At 51.2% G+C, this 16,369-nt stretch overlaps 1 protein-coding gene and 1 long non-coding RNA gene across 3 annotated transcripts in view; both read left to right on the forward strand.

Annotated features, from left to right (window-relative positions):
* The window catches only part of NFX1 (nuclear transcription factor, X-box binding 1), a 61,361-nt gene extending 51,513 nt beyond the window's left edge, over nucleotides 1–9,848 (forward strand). For both annotated transcript variants that reach the window (XM_046663613.1, XM_046663614.1), the window contains 5 exons: nucleotides 3,961–4,059; nucleotides 4,568–4,634; nucleotides 5,814–5,959; nucleotides 6,665–6,769; nucleotides 7,972–9,848. In XM_046663613.1, the coding sequence (XP_046519569.1) occupies nucleotides 3,961–4,059; nucleotides 4,568–4,634; nucleotides 5,814–5,959; nucleotides 6,665–6,769; nucleotides 7,972–8,044 (490 nt within the window). In that variant the 3' untranslated portion in view covers nucleotides 8,045–9,848. The remainder of the gene's footprint in view (nucleotides 1–3,960; nucleotides 4,060–4,567; nucleotides 4,635–5,813; nucleotides 5,960–6,664; nucleotides 6,770–7,971) is intronic.
* A 1,835-nt stretch (nucleotides 9,849–11,683) lies between these two features.
* On the forward strand, nucleotides 11,684–16,291 carry LOC124240564 (uncharacterized). Its single transcript, XR_006888938.1, has 2 exons — nucleotides 11,684–13,286; nucleotides 14,534–16,291. It is a non-coding gene; the product is annotated as an uncharacterized LOC124240564 (long non-coding RNA).
* Nucleotides 16,292–16,369: the final 78 nt, after the last annotated feature.

The following is a 16,369-nucleotide window of genomic DNA, read 5'->3' on the forward strand; positions in this document are numbered from 1 at the left end:
ATTTCTGAAACGTGAGCATGTGTGATTCTGGGCGTGGTGTAAACATCACTTGCCACAGTGTACTTATTCAGTGACCTGTAGACTTTCTGATTCCAGTGGGCATAAGAGGCTTAAAATTTTCTTTAATGAACTTTTATGTTGAATTATAACATACGTATAGAAGATGAGAAGTGTACAGATCAGTGAGTCATCACAGAGTAAATACGGTGGTGTAATCAGCACCCAGGTCAAGAAACAGAAAATTACCAGAACCCTCTCTTGTACTCCACAAAGATCTCTCTCTCTCCTGACTTCTAGCACTTTAGATTAGTTTTGGTTTTTTTTAAGATTTTATTTTTCCTTTTTCTCCCCAAAGCCCCCCGGTACATAGTTGTATATTCTTCATTGTGGTCCTTCTAGTTGTGGCATGTGGGACGCTGCCTCAGCGTGGTTTGATGAGCAATGCCATGTCCGCGCCCAGGATTTGAACCAACGAAACACTGGGCCGCCTGCAGTGGAGCGCGTGAACTTAACCACTCGGCCACGGGGCCAGCCCCCTTCACTTTTCACTCTTAATGGTGTCTTTTTGATAGACAGAAGTTTCTAATTCTAACGTAGTTGAGTTTATCAGTCTTTTCCTTAGTGAGTAGTACTTTCTTTGCCGTATTTAAGAAATATTTAGTCTATCCTGAGGTCATGATGGTTTTCTGTGTTATTGTCTGGGAGCGGTTTTATTTTACGTTTAGATCTACAGTTGACCTGGACTGATTTTTTTGAGCAGGGTATAAGGAGGGTTCGTGATTCAGTTTTTTTCCATGTGAATATTCATTTGACCAGTACCGTTTATCAAGATGTCCTTTTCCCAGTGCTCCGCAGTACCACCTTTGTCTTAAGTCAACTATTCATATTATGTGTGGGTCTATTTCTAGCTGTATCCTATTGTACTAGGATCACACTGTCTTAATTATTGTACCTGTATAACCAGTCTTAATGTCTGGTAGTGTATCTCTTCAAACCTGGTTCTTCAGGATCGTCTTGGCTGTTCTTGGCTGTTTGCATTTCCATCTAAGTTTTAGAATTAGCTTATCAATATCTACCCAGAAAACCTACTGGGATTTTGATTGAGCTGGTATTTAATTTATGGATCAATTTGGGGAGATTTGACATCTTTGTAACATTGAGTGTTCTAATCCTTAAGCAAGGTGCATCCTTCCATTTACTCATGTCTTCTTTGATTTCTCTCAATGATATTTTATCCTTTTCTGTGCATTGATTTTGTACATCTTTTGGTAGACTTGCTCCTTGTTCTTTGATGTTTTTTGATGCTATTATAAATGATATTTTATTCTTGTATCACTTTTTAAAATTTAATTTTTTAATTGCTTGTTGCTGGTATACAGAAATACAATTCATGTGTGTTGACTTATATTCACAACCTTGCTAAATTCACTTATTTCTGATAGTTTATCTGTAGCTTCTTTTGGATTTTGCATGTACACAGTCATGTCCTCTTTTAATAATAGTAGCTTTCTTTCTTTCCAATTCTTAACTTTTTTCTTTTTCTTGCCTTATTGCACTGGCTAGGGCCTCCAGTACAGTGTTGAATAGAAGGTGGTGATATTCCTGACTTGTCGGAAAGCTTTAAATATTTCACCACTAACTATGATGTTTCCTGTGAGCTATTTGAGGATACTCTTCATCAAATTAAGGGACATTTATTCAATGACTGGCAAGCTTTCTGGTTCCAACAAAGACTGATTAAAAGGTATAGCCCTGTAAAAATGTTAATGATTGTAGAATTTAAGTGAAGGGCATATAGGAATTCATTGTAATATTCTTTTAACTTGTCTTTCTTTGAAAATGTTTCAAGGTAAAAAGTCAAACAGAAACAGACAAATGCAGACTAAGTATAGTCCTGTTGTCCCTTCAAGTTTGACTTTGCACACTTGATACCAGGACCTCTTTCAGCAGCTGAATGTGTAGAAGGTGATGTGGTGACTAATGACACTGCCCGAATTTCCCTGGGTTTGACCTTAGGGTAACTTTGTAATAACTGCTGCTGGAAACTCGCCCTTTAAGAACCGTTCATCTCAGTGTTCTCAGCTGCAGAATGTGAACCAGGAGTCCTGAGTGTTCAGAAATGCTGTAGCGAGATCGCACAAGGCCTCCAGAGGTGGAGCTGCACCTCCGTGTGATCGAGAGGCAGCGTCATAGAGGTCAGAGCCAGGGCTCCCCAGTCAGCCTGCCTGGATTGAGTCCCAGCCTCACAGATCACTTAGCTGTGTGACCTTGGGCAAGTCACACATTCGCTCTAAGCTTGAATTGTCTTAAAAATCTGTGGAAATGGTGACAATAATAGTATCTGCCTCCCAGAGTTGTTGTGAGGATTAATAGATTAAAACTAAGGATGGTGCATATAAAGCTCTCGCTCGAGCCTGGCACATTAGTAGGTGCTCAGAAATATTTGTATTGATTAGAGCTGGCTCTCTGTTTTGAAAGCCTTTTGAATTTCTCCTCAATCTTACAGTGATGATGTAATGACCCGCACTGTATGGAGATTCCTTCTGAAATACCCACTGACCTAAGAAAAAAAAGAAAAGCAAAGTTAAAAAGGAAACCACCACCTAAGGTTGCAAATGTATACTCCATTGCAGAGATGAGGCGCTGGCAGGCCAACTGCAGCCCACAGACGTGTTTTATTGGTGTTTAAATTTGAGTGAGTGGCTGACGAATCAGAAAATTGGAAGATCTCCCCCTAGGAATTCTCTTGAAATTTTGAAAATTGAGCTTAGGGGCTGGCCCCGTGGCCAAGTGGTTGAGTTCGCGCGCTCAGCTGCAGGCGGCCCAGTGTTTCATTGGTTCGAATCCTGGGCGCGGACGTGGCACTGCTCATCAAGCCACGCTGAGGCAGCGTCCCACATGCCACAACTAGAAGGACCCACAACAAAGAATATACAACTATGAACCGGGGGACTTTGGGGAGAAAAAGGAAAAAAATAAAATCTTAAAAAAAAAAAGAAAGAAAGAAAAAGAAAATTGAGCTTAAACCAGATTCTTATCGGCATTAAACTTGCGAGAGACCCCTGTCTGTGTAAGTGGAAATTGTACTAAGAGCTAAGCTGAATTTTACCTGTCTTTAAAGAAAAAAGGCATAGCTGGGTGTCGATGAGATGCCACAGGTCAGAACACAGCCAAGGGGTCGTGGAGACCACTCAGACTGCAGCGACCAAGGGTCTGGTGTCCATCCCATTTAACTTGGTAATCCCACACCTGGAAACATTTTCCCAAGAAATAATCTTAAAAGCTTTTTGCTCAGAGATATTAATTGTGTGACTTTTAAAGTTGAGAAACTGGGGAACTGTGACAGAAATCTAAATGGGGAATGTTTAAGTAAATTGTAGGATATACATAATTAGAAGATTATGCAGCTATTAAAAGAGTAAGTATGAAAACCAAATAGTAGTATGAGAAATGCCTATCATATAATGATGTGGGGAAAAAAGATGTAAAATTTTACATACACCGACTGCAAATACTTAAAGGGAAAAAAATCTGAAAGGAAATGTATTAAAATGCAGTGTTTCTGTTGTCAATGGAATTCTTTCCTTTGTATTCCAGACTTTCTGTGAGGTGATATTAATTTTAATAGTTATGTGTCTGCTTTGTGTATCTGATGTTTCGGTGAAACCTCAGAGAATGCCATCCCTGTTGACCGTTCCCAGAGCTCTCAGCCCCCAGCCTCCTCTCCACCACATAACCCAGGGCCCAGCGTCAGCCTGTGGTGCACTCAGACCCACATAGAGCATCGTGTTTATTTTCTTCCATGAAGACAGTACCATATCTTGTCCCAGGATATAATCAGGCTTCCTGAAATAAGATCATTAACGTCTAGAGAACTGAGGATGTGGCGGGAACTCTCTTACTACAAGAAGTTTGCCCCGCTCCTTTCCTTTTATTTACATGCTTCTCTCTTCCTTTCAGACGGTTAGCAGAGGCGTTTCATATCAGCGAAGATTCTGATCCTTTCAATGTACGTTCTTCAGGGTCAAAATTCAGTGACTGTTTGAAAGAAGATGCCAGGTATGTTGCTTGTTACCTGCTTTCTTAATTGTGGCCTACAAGAGTGTTTGGTCTTTTAGGATGTAGTCACTAGTATGTACTCCTCTGTGACTGAGTCAGTTGAAGGTTATATATCTATTATAAGAGATTATATGACGTTTAATAAAAATCCTTCTCTTGGTTTCTCAGAACTGTGCCCTTGAGGAACTGAATATGAGGTGTTGTGTGTCCCCTGTGGTAGAAGTTTGGGCCCCCCGTGGGTCCTCACTTGGGCAGAAACAGCTCCTATTCTGTCTCCTGGCCCTCCAGTGGCTATTTCTCCTTCCGTCCTCTCCTTTCTCGTATTTGTTTTCTCTTTCCCTTTTCCTTTGATTGCAGTCGACCTTCTGTTGTCTGGCAGTTCCTGACCTCTGTAGTTCTTCTGCCCACATTGTCCATTGTCTGCACTTTGCAGGCAGAGAGGGCGAGTGGAAGGGATTCTCAGAAGAGCAGGAACAGATGAATTAACTGTGGTGATTTCTCGTTTCAGGAAGGACTTAAAGTTTGTCAGCGACGTTGAGAAGGAAATGGAAGCGCTTGTGGAGGCCGTGAACAAGGTTAAAGTCAAAAAATACAACTGGATGTGTCTCTAAGGCCAGCTTGATAGAAACTCGAGTCCCAGAAACACTGTCAGTGTAGAGTAGTTGTGGGGAAAAGCCACAACTTCCTTGAGGATCCTTATCTTCCCCAAAAGCCCAGCCATTATAACATCCAGGGAAGCCCTGTCCTGGTCCAGAAGAGACATGTGCAGTCAAATTGAATGTCAAAAGATCCGAGCTCAGTGCCTGGAATAGGTGAAGAAACTGGATGAGGGGGTCCCACAGTGAGAGTTGCTGGCTGTATGGGATGCTTGGGAAGACACGCTGGGCCCTCAGATCTCTGACAGGCTGTTATGTGGTAGGACACACGGGTTCATTTCCCTGAAGGCAGTAAAAACACATTGGGTCCACAAAAGAAGTTGGATGCCTAGAGCTGAAGAGCAGTGTGGTGTGAAGACCCTTCAAGGGTCTCAGGAGAGTGACTCCCCTGTCCTGGAGGTAGCTTTGAGCAAGAAAGTCTTGTGGTCAGAGTAGCCGGCCCCACGGTGGCTCCATCTTCATTCATGCGGGCCATGAGTCAGGATGGGACGGCCGCTTCAGCTCCATGTCTGATGGCGAGTTTCCTTCCCAGCATTTCTCTTAGCCCTCTGCCCCTCCTCCCTTCCTCCTTTCTGTTCCCACTTCCCAGCAGGATACTAACTCGAAGGAGAAAATGGGATCATTGTTCCTCTCCGAATTAGGAAACCTGAGCAAACCTTTTTCTCTGCTGTGTGTCTCTATCTGCACACTCATGATTATTAGTGTAGAATGCACTTTTATAGGAAGTGAGATTTCCATATTTTGTAAGTCTTCGATTTATTTAGTCATTTCTTGGGAGTATCACTCACTCCCTGGTTACAGGCCCTCAGGAGGAACCGTCACAGCATCCATGTGAGTCTCAGTTCACTTACCCCTTGTCCCTAACATGGCCAACTGCTCCCGTGTGGCCCAGAGTGGGTGAAGGAAGTATGTCAGCCCTCGTCCTCCCAAACCCCGCAGCTTGATTGGCGGTCAGTGAGATGCTGTGGCTGTGGGCCTCCAAGACTCAGCCCCAACTTCATTGACCCCGGCTGTTCTGGTGTGGCTAGAAGGACCTTTGTAAGCATATTCTGTTTTCAGGATGATTTTATCAATTGGTCGTCTTTTCCCTCAACACAGGGGAAGAATAGTAAGAAGAGCCACTCCTTCCCTCCCATGAACAGAGACCACCGCCGAATCATCCACGACCTGGCCCAAGTATATGGCCTGGAGAGCGTGAGCTACGACAGTGAGCCGAAGCGCAACGTCGTGGTCACAGCAGTCAGGTGGGCTGATCCTGCCCTCGCAGGAGGACCTGCTGGGGGCCCTGGACCTGGGAAGCAGAGTCTGTCGGCATTTGCTTTCCTTTCTTCCTCTCCTAGACCAATAGATGGAAGGTCTGCTTCTGGGACAACCATTCTGAGATGACCTAAAGGTCTGGCCCAGGGAGCAAAGGCCAGGCCCCAGGCCACAGCGCAGGCAGGCCTGAAATATGCCAGCCTCACGTCTGCCCAGACCCACGGCTGTCACTGGGGGCAGCATGTCAGGCAGAGGGAACAGACCCCAGGGGCCTGGGGTGGCTGCCTGCCCATCACATCTGCCCCTTTCCCCTTTTGACCTCCTGGCCTGAAGGAAACAGAAAGGATGCTGGACTGTACTCAAGGCATGCCCTGTAAACACTGTTTGCCATCAGAGGAAACTGAGGCAGTGATGTGAGACAGGAGAGGACAGGGAGGACCTAGGGTCACTCTCAGAACCTGAGGGGGTAGAAGAACTTCCCAATGAAGGAAGCTCAAGCTGAGGTGAGAGGAAGCAGGTCACAGGCCCAGCAGAGGTGGGTGGAAGGGGCGAGGGTGACATGGGGGTGACGGTGCCTGAGGAGACCGGTCGTATCAGGGATATCCCAGTGTCACGGACTGGATTTCCTGCTGTCTGCCAGTCTCCACAAACTGTTCTCGCTTTTCAATACTTTGTGTTCTGTCTTTTATCAGAGGGAAGTCCATTTGTCCTGCTACCACGCTGACAGGTGTACTTGAAAGGGAAGTGCAGGCCCGGCCTCCACCACCGATTCCTCACCACAGACAGCAGACAGACAAGTAAGAATTCTTCAGCTGCTTCCAGAAGGCCCTGTCTGTTCAGAGAAGCCAGCAGGGGTGGAACTGTCCTGGGTTGCACCAGCCACTGGCGGCCTCCTCCGGCCTGTCCTTGGGGTCCTGTGTTCAAATATGTACGGTTGGACTGGGATGTGGTGTTTGTAATGCCCATTTCCCTCCAGGAAGAGGTCACTGGACGTAAGTCCCGCAGTGTAGATGGTGACACTGGGAAGTGGATTCAGTTTGTCCCACCAGATGACTTAGGAACATCACGTGGTTCACAGCAGTGACTCTGGAGATGGAAGTGAGATGGGGGGACTTGGCAGTGAAAGGGGGGACTTTGGTGTTTTGTTCTGTCTACTTCTATGCAGTTTGACTTCATTTTTACAACAAAAACACGTATTCATGATTTAAAGAGAACAGGAAACCACGTTGGCAGGCAGCACGTCTGCCAGGTGTTTTCCCAGACGGAAGCAGGGCAGGAGCACCTTCCCTCCTTCCCGTCCTCTCCCTGCCGGGAGAGAACCAGCCACCCTACCGTGACCGAGGCAGTGTTGCTGAAAGTTGCTCTGGGACCCAGAGGGGTCCCTCCTCCTGTTCTGGCCTTCTGCACAGAAGGCCAAGCAGTATGTCCTACACAAAACCTCTGGGAGGGTGGGTAGGACAGTTTACAAGATCACCATGAGGGTCACAGCAATCAGTCTTCTCCTAGGACTAGACAAGACAGCTGGGTGTTGCCCATTGGGCACAGCCTCAGCCAGGAGTACCTGGGGCCACGTAGCTCCCCAGGACCAGGCCCGCTCCACCCCTGGGAAGCAGGCAGCCTGGATCTGGTCAGCACAGCTGTGAACCCACATGGGCAGTGTTTTGGAAACGTAAGGGCAATTCCACAGCCATGTCCAGTCCACCTGTACCTAACCACGTGGCGTCTTTGGCCTGTTTATGCCGTGCTGTCTTTTTTTCCTTTGCTTGCTTTATTTTTGTACAAACCTTTATTGTGAAACTTTTTAGAGGAAAGAGAACAGTATTAATATAGTGAACCCTTGTGTGCCCATCACCAGATTCCGCGGCTCCCAGTACAGGCGGGCCCCGCTGTCTTATCAGAGCTTCACAACATGTGAAGCGGCTGATCCTGAACATTCTGAAGACCCGCGTCTGTTCCCCCCAAACAAGAAAATACTGATCATTCTTTGTTTGCTTTGCAGGAATCCTGGGAGCAGTAATTTACAGAAAATAGCCAAGGAGCCAGTAATTGACTACTTTGATGTCCAGGACTAAGAGGATCAGGATCCCCTCAGATGAAAGAGTAATGAGGTGCGGGGCAGACTCGCCTGCTGGCAGATAAGGCATGCTCGTTCCAGCTGCCTGGGAGACTGACAGCCTTGCCTCCTGTCTCAGACAGATACGTCCAGAGCCTGAGTGTGTCAGAGTCCCCTGCTCCTCTGTTCCCTCTGTATAAAGTATTTCCGTGAGGCCAGATCTCTGACTGGACAGTCACTGGCGATGCCATCATGTTTTTACAGAGGCTTCTCACGTCATCACTGATTGCTCGGAGGGTTGGGGCAACCTTGGGCTTGATCTGGACAGACCAGAATTTTAGCCTGAAAATGGCACTTAGAGCCCAGTTGTCCCAGTCATGCATCCTCCTCCTGAAAATGCCTGCAACGCCTGGTGCACCTCGCCTTCTTCATCCAGATTCATCGCGGTCTTTAGAAAGACACAAGCGAACTTCTCAGTCCTTAAAGCAAACACTGAATTGGCACACTATATCCTGAAGCACCCAGGTTGTGTTAGACCCGGCTGTCTCGTCTGAGTCTGCTGCCAAAACCTCTCACAGGTTTGTCTAGCTGAACTGTTTTAGTGGTTCTCAGTACCATCAGTTCTAACCTAGGAGAGGGGCCAGGTTGCTTTACAGAGTTCTGTTTTCCAGAGTCTGGGGGCTGCCTCATACCACATCACTGAGCCTGTCTGGTCACAGACACGAGCTGTCCACCATGATGGTGGAGGACGTAAGGCAGCTGCACCTCCTACACAGGGTCACACGGTGGCCTCTGTGTGCTGAGCAGGGTAGCCCTAACTCCTCTGTGTTGGAGAGGGTCTCAGGTAGACTTGCCCTTCCTCTGTTGCTCTCTCCCAGCCCTGCAGCAGCCGTGTTGGCTCTCCCTGTCTCTGAGCACTGGACTTCTGTTTGAATGTTCCCAAAAAAGGTGGACAGTCATGGCTTATCTCAGCAGCCTGCTGGGAGCATCCCACAGGCTCCTTCAAGGCAGGTGCAGCGACAGTTACGTGAGTTGGCCCTCTTTGCATTGGCATCTCCAGCACGGGGGCCAGACTGCCAGCAGCTGCCGCTGCTCCAGAACAAGCCACAAGCCCAGAGCAACAGAAGGAGACTTGAGAAGTGACGTCACAAAACCAGCACTTAACATTCATAGGAAGAGCAGGGCAGCCGTTTGGTCCTGACCTAGACAATCTGCCTTGAAAGGCATCGGGTACAGCAGGGAGAAGAGGCAACCGGAGGGAAGAGACAGAATGCAAAACCACCTTTGTCTGGGCCCTTTCAGCAAGGGTCAGCGGCCCCAGACACAGCGGGCAGCCCACGAGCATCCGTTACGTCTTTGAGGCGGTGAGCTCAGTGGGTGAGCTGTACCCTGAGAGCATCTCAGGAGCAGCAGGAGGTGGGACGTCTGATCTCAGATCCCAGCTCTGCCACCCAGCTTGCTGCCTGGTGGAATGGAGGTGTCACGTTCCTCACCAGAGTCGTGATGAGGACTAAATGAGAACGCACGTGGAGGGGCCTGATCCTGGGTGCTGAAACTTTATAAAAATGGATACTTGAGACGTGGAAAATACGTAAGCGTCTTCTTCCCCCACGTTGCTAGAGCGCTGCCCACGCCTCTGCTGGTGCGTGCCCGCCCACCTGTCCCGCGCCAGCCCGCACGAGCATGTGCGCGGCAGAGTGACCTGTTCTTTTATCGTTCGTAGTCCAGGGAGGGACGCACACCTGAGCAAATATTTGTAATGGAATTGGTTGGTCTGGCCCAAGTAGGTCATTAGTCTGTTATTAAAAGCTGAGGAGCCGTCAGAGGCGTTTTCTGTGACGTTGTGGTAGGAGTTGGCCACCGTGGTTGGGGGAGGGAAGCAGGAGGAAGCATCTGAGCTGAGTCTTGAGGTGGCAGACCGCCATTTGGAGAAGGAGGGAGGCAGCCAAGTGACGGCAGATGGCGTGGGACGAGCCCTGGGGTGTGGTTCGTGGCAGGTTCGAGGAAGGGTTAGTTGTCCAGAGTGGGCAGACAATTGGAGGGACCAGTGATGAGGCTGGAGGTGGACAGGGGTCAGCTGTGGAGAGCCACAAAGAGCCACTGAAGGGTCCTAAGCAGCGAGCGGCGCCTCTGGTTTACGATCCAGAGCAGGAGTTGTGTTTTCTGTAAAGGGCCGGCCAGGACATGTTTTAGGCTTCATGAGCCTTCGAGTTCCTGTCGCAGCTACCCAGCTCTGTGTTGTGGTGTGAAGGCAGCCACGGGCAATGTGTAAGCAAGTGAGCACGACTGTTCTGATAACACTTTCTTTTATAGATGCTGAAACCAGAATTTCTTGTAATTTGTACGTCACTAACTATTTTTATTTTTTCCCAAATACTTAAAAATATAGAAACCATTCTTAGCTCGTGGGTTTACAAAAACAGGCAGCAGGCTGGCCTCGGCCATGGACCTTGGTTTGCCCCGCTGTTCTAGAGCGGTCTGTCAGGCCGAGTGTGTAGAAGGGACGGGGGGCTAACTTTGAGGCAAGAGGCCCGGCCAAGGGTTGCAGGAGTGATCCAAGTGAGAGGATGAGGTGATGGGAGCTGGTGCTGTGAAGAGGGGAGAGATTCAGGAGACCCGGGAGGTAGGAGAGGGTGCCATGGGTCAGCAGGGGCCAGCCCTCCTCCATCACCAGAGGGACCACAGCCCCCCAGCAAGGGTAAGCTGCTGCTCGGGCTCGGTGGATTCTGCACTGAGCAGTGGCCTTAGACAAGACTTTCCATGAGCTTGGACTAAAGGGAGAGACGCTCCCACCCGTCCACACCCACGTGGTGGGAGCCTGTGGGCACCAGGACCCCACGCTATTGCTCCCTGAGAATCAGGTGGTATTTTCCCTCCCCCTCTGGTCCCACGCTCTTCTTCAGTAGGAGCTTCTTTATGAGGCCAGAGCCTTCCAGAGACCAAGTCCTTATCTCTGGAATCCCCTCTGGCTCGTCTGGAGGGCTGGCTCCTTTCACCAGTGGTGCCCGCCTGGCGTGCAGGGGGCTTGTGTGCAGGACTGTGGAGATGAAAGCAGCCGTGCTGACGGCAGGGTCTGTGTGGAGCAGCTCTGGATCCTGTCCCAGCCAGGCCAGAGAGCGGACCAGGGCTGGGGAAGAAGGAATGTCGGTCTCATGGGGGAGGTACAGATCTCAAACAGCAGGTCCTGAGATTTAGGTTTGGGGGAGTCCTTCCCATGTGGTGCCGGCCTCTCGCTTCGTGCCTGAAAGCCTGGAGACCTGGTTCTCCAGGGAGAACCTGCCAGTGTGCCTCCTCTTCCAAAACTGGGGAGGCAGGGCCAGGCCAGGCCAGGCTCCTTCACTGTCACAGACCTGCCTTCCTCGTCAGTCCCCCCACACACCCTGCTATACCCATCGGGAAAGTTCTGCCTCCCAGACTCCCCACGTGGCCTCGGCGTGAATGTCCCATACCATCTCTCATGGCCTTTTAAAGCTCACAAGTCCTCAGGGCATTCTCTAAGCCAGTCCAACCTCTCAGGCTACAAAGGCCCAGGCAAAGGGGCCGGCTCGGTGGTGCAGTGGTTAAGTTTGCACGTTCCTCTTCAGCAGCCTGGGGTTCATCAGTTCAGATCCCGGGTGTGGACATGGCACCACTTGTCAAGCTATGCTGTGGTAGGCGTCCCACATACAAAGTAGAGGAAGATGGGCACAGATGTTAGCTCAGGGCCAGTCTTCCTCAGCAAAAAGAGGAGGATGGGCAGATGTTAGCTCAAGGCTGATCTTCCTCAAAAAAAAAAAGGGCCCAGCCCAGGAGGGGCAAGGCTCCATTGGGTCACACAGTGAGTGCCAGGCCAGGACTGGAATCCAGGCCTTGGGTTTCCCAGCCTAGAACCGCCCGAGGCCAGGAGGGGCTGAGTCCTCAGGAAAAGGGAGCTGTCTTCCCTACACAGAATTCCCTTGGAATCCTTCGCAGTGGCCCAGGCTGCCCTCGGCCCCAGGCTTCATGTGGTCGCTCTTCCTAAGGCCCAGCCTCCTGGGAGACCTGGCTGCAGAGAGTCCCGCTGAACTGGCATGCCGGGGTGGCTGCCTCAGCTCTCTCTGACACTGGGCAGTTTGCTCGCGGTGTCTGAACACTGGTTTCCCCATCTGTCAGGCAGGAGTAGTTCCTGCCTGTGGGCGCCCCGAGCCATTGGGAGGGTAAGTGGGCAAACAGAGAGGGCCTGGGAGGTCGGGAGAGTCTCCCCGAGTCATGCAGCATCTCCACACGGTCCAGCCTCTGGAGCCTGCTGTCCCAGGACTGTCTGTCTCTCAGGAGGAGCTCATTTGGGGGGAAGAGACAGAGCAGTTGGGAAGCTGCCCAGCAAGGGCAGGGGCTTTCAGTCACCCCGCTTAAACTGTGCCACCCACCCACCCAAGCCTGACCATGGGCGAGCAAGTCAGGGTCCCCTTGTTCCCACACTTCCCCAAGAACCTCTCCTCAGGGTAGACGACAGCTATGAGCACTTAGTGTTGCCTGGCTCTGTGCTCACTCCTCTACTCAAGGCCCCGGGAAACATGTATCATTACCCCGTTCAACCCCGAAGGTTGGAGAGTTAGGTTGCTCACCCAAGATCACCCAGTGAACAACTGGGGATCTGAAATTCCTACTAGGCCTGACTCCAACACCTGTGTTCTCCGCTGCACGGGCAGAGAGCTTGTCATGGAGCCCCTGGGACCACGTGGCCGGCAAATCAGGACAAGTGGGAGGGAAGTTGGCACTATGTTCATCACAACATAGAGAACAGCAGCAAGCCGCTGAAGATGGGGCTCTTTCCTACAAAGGCCACTAGGGGGAAATGTGAACCCCCAACCGGGAGCCTGGAGATGGGCTGGGGCAGGGCTTACACCCAGGAGAGAGCTCGGGAAAGCTAATTAAAACTTTTTAGTAGGGTTTACAACCAATATCTTTTAAATTTACTACCTTTTCTCTTCTTTTTTTTAATACTGTTTTCTCTCTGCTTGTTGATAGACACATTATAGGCATGGGTGGGAGAAACAAGCCATGCAGCTGTCTGGAGGAAGACCGTGCCAGGCCAAGGGAACAGCCATTGCGAAGGCTGGTGGTGGCAGCGTGCTGTGCACCCTGGAGGAACAGCAAAGTGTCAGCTGCAGGGGAAGGAATAAGGGAGAGAGTGGCCGGGGCCTTGAGACCATGGAAGGCTTAGGGCAGAGGAGGGAATGATCAGATCTGGCTCATCTCTTGGAAGGATCACTCCAGCTGCCGTGTTGAGACTAGACTGTAGGGTGAGTCCAAGCAAGGGGAGGGGCTGGGAGAGCCGTAAGAGGCCACACCATCTCCGAGGGAGGCGACAGCGGCTCCAACCTGGGTGACGGTGGTGGGGTGGTGAGAAGTGGTTGGGTTCTAGATCCATTTTGCAGATGGCGCCTGTGGGATTTGCTGACAGCTGGGATGTGGGGGGTGAGAGGCGAGAGTCGGGGGGACTTCACTTTTTGGCCTGAGCAAGGGAAGACTGAGTGTGCCATTACTGAGCTCAGGAAGAGTGTGAGGAGCAGGCTTGGGGGATGGAAATCTCTCCAGTAGGCGGCCGTACATGGGAGTCTGAAGTCTGGAAACAGGATCGGGCTGGAGATCTAATTTGGGGAGCTGTCGGCACATGACAGTATTGAAAGGCTGGTGAGACCATGTTGGGAAATAGGGTGAGAGAGAAGAGGTCCTAGGACTGTGCCCTGCCCACCGTCATCTGGAGGGCGGGGAGCTGAGGAAGGGGCGGAGCCTGGGGCTGGCGCCGCAGGACGCAGTGCTACAGGAAGTCCTGTGGCGTGGGGTCTCTGGGGTTTCCTCCAGGTTGCCCAGGGGAAAGTGGACTGCTTTTTTCTTTTTAATTTTAATTTTTATTTTTATAGCAGTAACATTGGATTCTAACATTATAGAACTTTCAGGTGTACATCATAATATGTTTCGAATTCTGTGTAGATTGCCTCATGTTTACCACCCAAAGACTAATTACAATCCATCACCACACACACTCACACCACACAAAGGGCTAATCACCCCTTTCGCCCTCCTCCCTGCCCCCTTCCCCTCTGGTAACCACCAGTCCAGTCTCTGTTGCTATGTGTTTGTTTGTTTTTGTTTTTATCTTCTACTTAGGAGTGAGATCATACGGTAGTTGACTTTCTCCCTCTGACTTATTTCACTTAACGTAATACCCTCAACGTCCATCCAGGTTGTCATAAATGGCCGGATGTCATCATTTCTTATGGCTGAGTAGGAGAGTGGGCTTCTCTTGCTTTCCCTGACCCGTCTGCACCTCCTGAGGGACAGGGCCGGGCCCAGGGCACAAGTCAGTTAAGGTCCCAAAGTATTCGGGTTCCCAGGGCCAGGGGAGATCACGGGCCTTGGCCACCACCTCCTCTTTAGCATCTCTTAAACAGGGGTGCCCCCCAGGGCTCCATCCTCTCTCCCTGGGCCACCTCATCCCTCCGCAAGTCTTGAAATGCCACCCTGGGCTTATAAGCTCCGTCTCTAGCCCAGGCCTGCGTTTCTCCCTGGATATCCCACAAGCACGTCGGATCTGTGCGCCTGACCTCTAGACTGTCTCCTGGTGTCTCCACCACCTCGCCAGCCTCCCCCTTAGGAGTTCATCTTCTCTCTGATGCCTCCTGACCGGGGCCAGAGGCCAGAGCCAAGGTGGGGAATGTGGGGGTGGGGAGGGCAGGAGCGCATTCTTGCTGGCCTGGCAGGGCTGTTCTGGGGCCTGCTGTGACTCCAATCTGAGGAATCCTCCTTATCAGCCATCGGAGTTTGGTTGGGTCCCTGGATGCTCAGCCCTGCATTTATGGCCTTATCTGTGTGCTTGGGTGTGCCTGGCTCTGAGCTGTGTATCTTCTCTCTCAACCCCTGACCTGGCCTCTGAGCCTCCAGCCCCTACTCACCCAGGCCCCCACTAGGCCCAGAGCATCCCCTCCAGGAGCCCCTGCACAGCCCCTCCAGCCCCTCGCCCCTTGGCTCCTGATCACAGACACAAGGGAGACCGTGAGCTCTGGCAAACCCTCCCCGGCCTCGCTCCACCACAGCACCACGCTGATGGCCAAGCCGAGACCTGAAGCCTCTCACCACTCCAAGCCTCGTCCCCATCTTACAGATGAAGAAACTGAGGCCCAGAGAGGTTCAAGAACATGCCAAATCTCAGTGGGGAGGGGGGCGCTTGAGTGTTTTTTGTTTATTTGGGGGCCGTTTTGTTTTTTGAGTGTTTTATTGTTAGTTTAACTGTATGTGTATGTTATACACACACGTTGACAGAATATATTTCACAATTTAAAAATCAAACAAAAACTAGCCAAGATCCTATCAATAAGCACAAGAATCCCTACCCTCTCCCCGTTCTGCGCCAGTCTCCCCAGGCCTCAGTTTCCTTGGATGTAAGTTGGCCGTGGTCATATGAGAGAATGTCGAGTGATAACAGCAAGCCCACACCCCCCCGTGCCAGGCATAGCTCATGTCGTCACCCGGCAGCCCGGTGAGGTGGCAGCTCTTACTGTCCTGTCTTACCTAAGGTCATACAGCTAGGAGGTGGCAGAGCCGGTATTTGGATCCAGGCGGGCTGGCCTCGCCTGTGCTCTTGGATGGCACAGTAGGGGCCCTGCGGCACGCAGGGGACTGGGGTCACCTGTTCCCACTTCAGGTTCAGCACAGAGGCGAGTGGGAGCCAAGGTCGGGCTGCTCAGCTCTGAGGGGCCACCCAGGGCATCAGCACCCCGGCCTGGCCTGTGATGGCTGCTCCCACCTCTTCCTGGTCTGCAGGACCCCCTCTGAGGGAGGAGACAGTGAGGCCAGCCAGGGGCACTGTCTGTGGGTGCCTGGCTCTCTGAGGCCCTGAGTTGGGGTGGGAGAGCAGGCAGGACGGGGAGCAAGGGGCTTTCCCAAAGCCAGAACCACTAGGCTGAGGACCAAACCTGAACTGCAGAGCCCAGGAGGGGCCAGGCCTGGGGCTGGGAGTCGTTCCTGCCCCACCATTGTCCCAACCACAGCCTCAGCTCGGGTGGGAAGTCGGGGGGACTGGGGTCATGACATGAGGCTTCGAAGTGCTGGAAGAAGTCAGAGCTGGGGGTACCCCAGGCACCAACAGATCCAATCCTCATTGTACAGATAGGGAAACTGAGGCCCAGACAGGGGAGGGGTCCTGTCCAGGTCACACAGCCAGTCCCTGCTGGACCTGGGACTGGGAGAATGGGAGAGGAGCAAGGCCTCCCATGGCTCACATCCCAGCCTGGCTCCCAGAGCCGCACGGAGGTGTCTCCTGGGTCCAGCCAGGGAGCGGTTAATCCTGCCCACCCACCCCATCCTGCCTACTTCCATCCTTCCT

This window comes from Equus quagga, chromosome 6, assembly GCF_021613505.1.
Source record: "Equus quagga isolate Etosha38 chromosome 6, UCLA_HA_Equagga_1.0, whole genome shotgun sequence".
Taxonomy (NCBI): Eukaryota; Metazoa; Chordata; class Mammalia; order Perissodactyla; family Equidae; genus Equus; species Equus quagga.